Here is a 7,777-nt window from a genome sequence, read left to right as displayed (position 1 = left end):
CATCCCTCTCTCGATTCACTCCCGTCCTCTCACGACCCCCCTTCCAACCCCTCTCGCCGCCCCATCTTCCAGAAAACCCTGAGGTTAAAAAAATGATGGAAAAAGGAAGGCGGGCCCTTCTGTGAGCGAAGGCGCTCCCGCCCAATCGCCGATCCTCTTTTCGCAGTCGTGGTCATAACACAAGCAATGGGAAGCCGAATGCTTTCCCGCCCCCTCGTTTTCCCCTATAATTGCCCAATCCCTGGAGAGCGGCTTGCTCTGTGTCCCCGCCCACTTGAGGAGAGAAGCTTGACCGCCCTTCGCTCCGCCCTTTCATTTTCTCCTCACGCTGTTAGCGCAGCGGACGCATTTGGCGTAGCGCTGGCCGGGCCAGCCAGCAGAAAAGGTGGAGAGACGAGAGGAGGAAGGCAGAGCGAGAGAAGCTGGGGCTGAGGTAAGGGGGGGGGGATTTGGCTTGGGGACTCTCTTTCCCACCCTGGAAGAGGAGGGGGGGTCTGCTGCATGAAATGAACGAGAAGATTGGGGGGGGGCGGAGTGATGGGAATTAAGCCAGGGAAGAGGTTTGGGGGTGTACAGAAGAAAACCTCGGTCGTTTGGGGGGCTAAGAGGGGCTGCGTGGGGTCGGAGGGGGCGGGTTGTGGGGAGGGGGTTGAGCGAGGGCCGTTGTCAAGGCCCGGGGGGCTGAGGTTGGGGTCAGCTGGGATAGGAGGAGAGTTTTTCCAAAATATATTGTGGAGGGGGGTCTCCAAAATGAGTGAGTTTAGAATCGGTTTGTAAAAAAAAATGGGGAGGAGTAAAGGGAAAGATGGTTTTTCTTTTCCAGTGAGATGGTCGGTTTTTCTAAGACAAGAAAAATAGCACTCCTGCACTTACAGGGTTGTCCCTGACTAAGTTCTGCTCAGAGTAGACCCACTGAGTTAATGAAACTAAATTGGTCAAGTCCATCCTTTTCAGTGGCTCTACTTGGGTGAGGCTAACATTGGATGCTACAACCCAGGTATCTTGAATATAACATGTAAGCCTGTGGGTTGGACCCAGGGTTGGTTGTACTTGGAACAGATCCATAGAAATAAATCCATGGGGCTTTAAGTTAGGCTAATATAAGCTACACATTATCAAAGAACTATGGGAACTGTAGTTTACCCCTCACAGACACACAATTCGCAGTACCCTTAAGTAAACTATAGTTTCCAGGATTCTTTTTTTTTTTTTTTTTGCAGGGGGAGAAGTGTGCTTTAAAGGTCTGGTGTGTATGCAGTTTGGGAAGTCTGGATCTAATCATATGTGTATTCAAACGTATGCACATCAGTATCTATGTTGTGTTTGTGCCTGTACATACACACACACTTTATATATATATATATATATATATATATATATAATATATATAATATATATATATATGTAATGCATGTATACATACATGCAAATACCTATATGTGTATGTAGGCATGTATGTTATATAAATATATTTTGTGTAAAAATATACACCTATGTGTGTTTATCTTATATGTGGATTTATATGAGTGTGTGTATAGATACATGTATGGTGGTGTGCACTGTGGTGCGTCCTTCCCTGGCTCTCCTGTCAGGTTCCTACCTGCTCGTGGTTACTGCCTGTCTCTAGGCACCACCAGGGACTCCATCAGTCCGGACCGCTCTCTCTTATGATTTCTCTCCCTGCCCTAGCACAGATCTCAACAGATCCCCCTGCTAGGCAACCACCAGTAATGTCCCAATACTAGTATTCCCAGAGACTCTGAATACTGGTATTGTTATTCTCTTCACCGCTGCCACCATTTGTTACAGTTCCCCTTCAGCCTTGGTCATTACCTTACCCTCCCTTCTGGTCTGTGAAACCCCAGCCAAGGATCAGGCCTTTGGTAAACCAAATTAAGTATTTATTACAAATAACAAAGCTAACAAGATTAACAAGATTTCTTCTTAAGGCACATAAGCATATGGTTTTACTCAATACTAATCCGAACTCCACCTCCCTCCTTCTCCACTCTCTCCTGGCAAACAACTCTCTCAAACCCCACCAAGCAATCCACTCTTTCTCTTCTCCCCCCAGATTCCACAATTCACCACCTCACATTCCCCCAGATTTACCTGTCATCCTTTCATTTATACTGTCAGCCATTTTAAACATTCAGCCAATCATCAAGCATTCTATTGCCTATTCACTCCCCCTCCTCTTTCACTACTTACCATGTATACTCTAAACAACCAGCACTTACCATATATACACTAATATATAGGAACATCACATGCACCAACACATTTTATGCACCTGACAAAGGGTCTTCTTCGGTGCTGATGTGCCCTTGCATTGTGATCTATGAGGGAGGCCCTCTTGCCGGTGCCACAGATAAGTGGAATCTGATACATGACAAGTGAGGAAAGGTCTTCTTGGCATTGGTACCCCATTTATGGAATTCTCAGATACAGCTGGCACCAACTCCTATGATTCTCAGGACAAGCTGAAGACCTACTTACCTGCCTAGGCCTTTATGTGAGAATTGCTGCATCACTGTTTAATTTGTTAGTTGTGTATATACCCCCTCCTCATACGCCTGTTTTGTTTTAATGTGTGTTATGCATTAGATTTTAACGTAACCCACTCTGGGATTGCATCAGCGATGAAGTGCAGGCAAGACTGTTTCTATGGGAGCTTCCTTCTTAGCATGTCTAGGATTGCTGCAACCTAAAAAGTTTGAAATCCTATGTAAACGTATCTAGGAGTAAGGCCCCTGAACACACAGGCGCTTACTTTGAAATAGACATGTCTTGGATTGCTCCACAACAGAGCTGCTTTTTCAGAATCTGTCTAAAAAGACATATATGAGGGCTAGGGGTGCCAGAGTTTGGTGAGAGGTTAACCCTGTAGTTTCAGATACTTGGGCTGTGATCCAATACATGTCTACTCAAAAGTAAGCTCCATTGGGTTCACTGGGACTTACTCCCAGGTAAGTGTCTATTGGATTGCAGCTTTAGTCTCCTCAGGATTTTAGAAGCAAAGGCATATTACAAGGATAAACTGACTTTAATCTCGTGTGACCTACTTTTTTCTTTACAAGAAGAATCCCTGTGGCTCACCAATGTGTTTTAATTGTTACAAAGCAAGAGTGAATATTCAGGATCCCTGTTAACAATTAAAGCATAACTACCATTGGCTGTGATCCTCAGTGGGTGCTCAATGCTTAGGAATGTAAGGAGAACCCTTCTATATCAGGCCAAGGTCCATGCTGTCCAACATTCTTGGCAGTAATCGTACTAAACCAGCAGGAGCTATGTGGTCCTCTGGAAGTTGGCAAGTGGTCCACCAGTAGACCCTGATGTATGTTTTACCTGTCAGGGAGTAAGATTTGGGGGGGGGAGTTGTCATTGCCCTCATTCCTCAGAATAAATAATGGGTAATGTAAATTAAGTACAATGTGTACTGAAATGACTATAAAAACCATGTATAGATGGTAAAGATTGGCTATAGGCTGTTGGTCCTTGCTATGTACCATTAAATATTGCCTTCTGCTCTGTCAGGCTTTACCCCTGATTCTCCAGACACAACCTCCTACCTCAGGTCTGAGGCTGTGGAGATTTGGCAACCTTGGAGGTGGGGAAACCATGTTAAGACAGGGGTGGAAGTGAGAGGGAGGTGACTCCTGCTGCACATGTTTGTCCATTTTGTTTCACAGGGCTGCTTGTGATGGTGGGTTAAAGGCAAACCCACTTTGAAGGCATTTGGGTTGTATGCACTTAACATGTCTAATGGAAGACTCGGTCTGCGAGGTGGGGCAAGTTGGGGATCTGGGCAAATCACTTTGACGTGGCAAAGTGCTGCTGCTGTGTGTGTGTATGCGGGGTGGGCTTAATATTGGCAGGAAGGAAGTGGGTCATTGGGCAGGTGTTGGGGAAGTCCCAGGACTCACTTGGGTCAACAGTTTGTGGGAAATAGAGCTGACCACAGCAGGCAAGCTAGAGATCAACCTGAGCTTGTGACACTGAACTTTAGAAGCATTCCTCAGAGTGGAGAGTGGGGTCAGGAAAGGATGCTGGAAGAATCTCAAGAGCTGTAGTGTGGGTTAGGTTCTTGAAAAACAGTTTCATAAGATTTTTTATATTTTACTTACAACAGGTTCATCTCATTGTAGTGTAACTTCTAATCTGAGTTAGCCAGTTATCTGCTTTGTCTTCTCCTAAGAGCTAGCAGGCTGATTAAATCTGGAGATTTATACCCCTGATGTGAAGGCAGGTCTGAAGCCTGGGAGAAGCCAGCCTTGTTGGGACCAGGTTTTTGTAACCTTGAGCAAATTACTTGGCTTGCTTTTTGCTTCCTTCTCATCGTGGAGAAGTTGGCTGGAAAGTAAGGGGTGCTGGTGGATGGAAAGTGCATTTTCTTGATATGCTCCAGTCTGATATATAGCTGGCATCTATGATGTACTTATTTCTCTCTTAAACATTCTTCTCACTGGAAGACTGTTAGTGTGTATTAGAGAGAGGGTGCATGCATGCATGCAAGAGTGTGTCCACGAGCATCCATCCTTTTCTGAGACTGCTTACTGAAGATAACCTTTTAAAGATCTAATATTGATGTACACAACACAGAAAAATAGATACTATTCAGTCAGGTTGTGGAAGCAATTGCTATGCATAGGAAAGAATAATATTTTGGTTTTGAGGAAGGCATCTTGAGTTCCTTGTAGATCAGCATGAGATAAGACTTCAATATTCATCCATTCTAATTAGGCTGCTGGGGGCAGAGGACAGAGGGAGGAGCTGACACTGGCTGGGTCTAACTACCTTTCTCCCTTCCCTAAGCTGACGACAAACCTGTGGGGAGCCGCAACGTATGCTGTAGATGCACTTATCCACGTGACGCTTTTGCACAAGGGGAGGGAGACTGGAGTGGTGGAGCGTTGACTGTGCCGTGCACCAGCTCAGAGAGAAGCCAGCAATGCTTTCAAGAGAAGCCCTGAGAGAAACCGAGCACTGCAGCTTCTAATCAAGGGAGCTCCTGCTGGTCTGGAGCTTAGATTTTTTCCCCCTTCCGTTTTCACCCCTTGGAGATGAACCAGAGACTTCACCTGCCCTCTTCTTCACCTGGAGTCTATATCAGCAATGATACTATAGCCAGATCAGACCACCAAAGAGAGAATACAATTTTTCATTTAAAGCTAGGCTGCCATTGCATCTGAACTGAGATCCTTGTGCTCTGTTTTTGACAATTGGATCGACTAGGGATTTATTTTTATTCTTAGTTTTTATTTTGTGGTTACACCTTTTTTAAACATCTTTATTGTTTATGTTTGGAGCTGTTCCTCTCGAGTTACTTTGACCTTTTTTTAAAAAAACTGGGAGTTTCTAGGCTTTTCATTTTTGGCCTTGTTTGAATTTGCCCATGGCTTTTTTGATGAAGAAAAAGAAGTTCAAATTTCAAACCAGTTTCACTTTAGAGGAGCTGACTGCAGTCCCTTTTGTGAATGGGGTTCTGTTCTGCAAAATTAGGCTGCTGGATGGAGGAGATTTTGCCACTTTGTCTTCCAGGTAAGACGTTATTCATGTAATGCCTGTCCCTATTTGATCTCTGTTGTATTGAGCAATTGTCTGTGTGGCTAGGACTCTTTCCTGTAGCCTAGTGCAATCCCAGTTCTTTGTGCTGCATGGAAGGGGGCAAGGGACTGAACCTTCAATTCTTCAAGGAGTTAGGTACTCCTTTTCCAAGTGTCTGCAAACTAAAGCTTTTGCGGTCCAAGGTACTTCTTCCCTTCCTCACCCCAGTGGTGTCTATCATGTGTGTTGCTACTCGGTGAGGAACCTGAGATTTGGGAAAGATTATTCTGAGTGTCCTTCCTTTTCTTTTGCTCTTTTTTTAAGGTTCAGAACAACTTTTTCTAGAATTGCAAAGAGCATGTTACAGGCAAATCTGCTTGAAAAGTCACAGTTTTAGATGCTGCTGCACTTTATGTGATGTGTGGTTCTCTTTCCTGTTGTTGTTGTTGCCTTTACATTGTTTAATACACCAAAATGCTGCAGCATAAATCTGAACTGATACAATACTGCAGAGGTTGCCCTGTTTTTTTAAATAATTTAAATTGTAGGTTACCTTACTCTCTTACTTTAAAAAGCGACTGCCCCATCTCAGTAACTGCTAATCAAAGCTTGCTTTTGTTGTCAGCTGTGTACACACTCGCCTAGCGTTGTGCCAACACAAATTCCAAAACAATGCTGGACTTGCTCATGAAGTGCCTTGTTCCATAACTCATGGCAGGAGACTTTAGAATCTTTTCTTGTATTAGTTCAAAAGCATGTCGGCCTCTGGGAAGGGACAGAAACTGATTTTTGTGTGGCTTTCTTCTAATACAGCAGCACAAAGATCAAGACTTTTTTTGTCCCTTCATTATAGGCATTAAAGAACAGAGGCAAACTTAATTACAAGAACGTTGTCCCTTTGCTGATTCTTCTTGGAAGAAGCACTCCCCCACCCCCAGTACTCCCCCCGCAGAGGCCAGATTCTTTTCCCTCAGAATCCAGAGACCCTTTAATTTAAGGCTTGAATTCTTCAGAAGTGCTGTGTGATTATCGCCACCCCCTTGAGGCCGTTTTGTTTTTTTGGTTTGCTTGCTCCCACTTTATTTTGATTCATTGCTTTGGATGAAAGAGATTTATTTCAGGAATTTGAACCCTGTGAAAGCTTGGGAAGAGGAAGGAATTACTTCACAAACGCAGATTATTTGCTTGCAGGTAGTGCTTATTATGCCTCCTTGTTGACCTTGGATACAGGAGTGTACCTTTAGTGTTTGCCTCTGTCAGTGCTGCTGCCGCTAACCTTATGTTGCTTGGGATTTTGGGTTTTTTTTCTGGCTGTTCAGCAGTACTCTCGGCATGTGATTGTTGCAGATTGCAGACATGTTCCAGCAGAGAAACTGCCTTTAATTTAAGCCAAATGCTGGCATTTTTCTCTCTATAGGCTTGGTTACTCATAAACCAGTAAAGTGGATTACTGGCAATAGGGTATGCAGCCTGATCACCTACCCACCTGTGGACAGCATATGGAAACTTATTCCCTTTCGGCTAAGCTTCATGGTGTGTGGTCCACTAGGACCTCTCCTCTTGCAGCCTCTATAGTGACTTCACACATTACATTCAGAAAGCTGACATGGAAACTTTCTCCAGACTATCCTTTATGTTCTTTATCTGGGGTTTGGATGTTTTGGATGTACAAACACCAAGGGTCAAGGGTTGGGAGTGGGCTGTGGGATTTTGCATCCCCCATTCCCTTGCTTGTGTGAATACCTCCTTTACCCACCTTTAGTGTGGTTGTATGTGATTTTCATCAACCTGGATTAATAGGAATTGGATATGCTGCTAAAACTCAAGGTTCTCAAAATGAGTTTAGAAGCATGTGAATTTTTCATGGGTTTGAGATGGTCACACACAATCAGGTAAGTGGTGACTAGGGGAATTCATATGTCAGAAAAGGGTCAGGGTGGAGAGTGTATGATCCATGGTATACACCCTAAACCCTAGTGTGTGTTGCACATCTGAACTGGGCTTAATCCTTGCAGCCTTTTTTCCCTTAACAAGATCCTTAAAATATAGAGAATCGCAGTCAGGATTATGAACTGTTGCATTGACGTGTAAACTTTCTTACACTCATACATGTCTGTTACAAAGTTTAAACTTTTATATTCAAAACAAATCTGTGAGGCAGGTTCTCATTTAATACACTGAAAACATGAGTAGTGTGATGTAGTTATCCTGGGTCCAAAGTCCATTT

At 44.0% G+C, this 7,777-nt stretch overlaps 1 protein-coding gene across 2 annotated transcripts in view; it reads left to right on the top strand.

The window, feature by feature from the left end:
* Window positions 1-270: 270 nt before the first annotated feature.
* Window positions 271-7,777, top strand: part of EEIG1 (estrogen-induced osteoclastogenesis regulator 1) — a 61,775-nt gene continuing 54,268 nt past the window's right edge. For both annotated transcript variants that reach the window (XM_061604086.1, XM_061604087.1), the window contains exons 1-2: window positions 271-433; window positions 4,819-5,544. In XM_061604086.1, the coding sequence (XP_061460070.1) occupies window positions 5,399-5,544 (146 nt within the window). In that variant the 5' untranslated portion in view covers window positions 271-433; window positions 4,819-5,398. The remainder of the gene's footprint in view (window positions 434-4,818; window positions 5,545-7,777) is intronic.

The sequence above is a fragment of the Rhineura floridana genome, chromosome 20 (genome assembly GCF_030035675.1).
Source record: "Rhineura floridana isolate rRhiFlo1 chromosome 20, rRhiFlo1.hap2, whole genome shotgun sequence".
Classification (NCBI taxonomy): domain Eukaryota; kingdom Metazoa; phylum Chordata; class Lepidosauria; order Squamata; family Rhineuridae; genus Rhineura; species Rhineura floridana.
The sequence above is the reverse complement of the archived record's forward strand: the minus strand, read 5'-3'. Positions and strand labels throughout refer to the sequence as shown.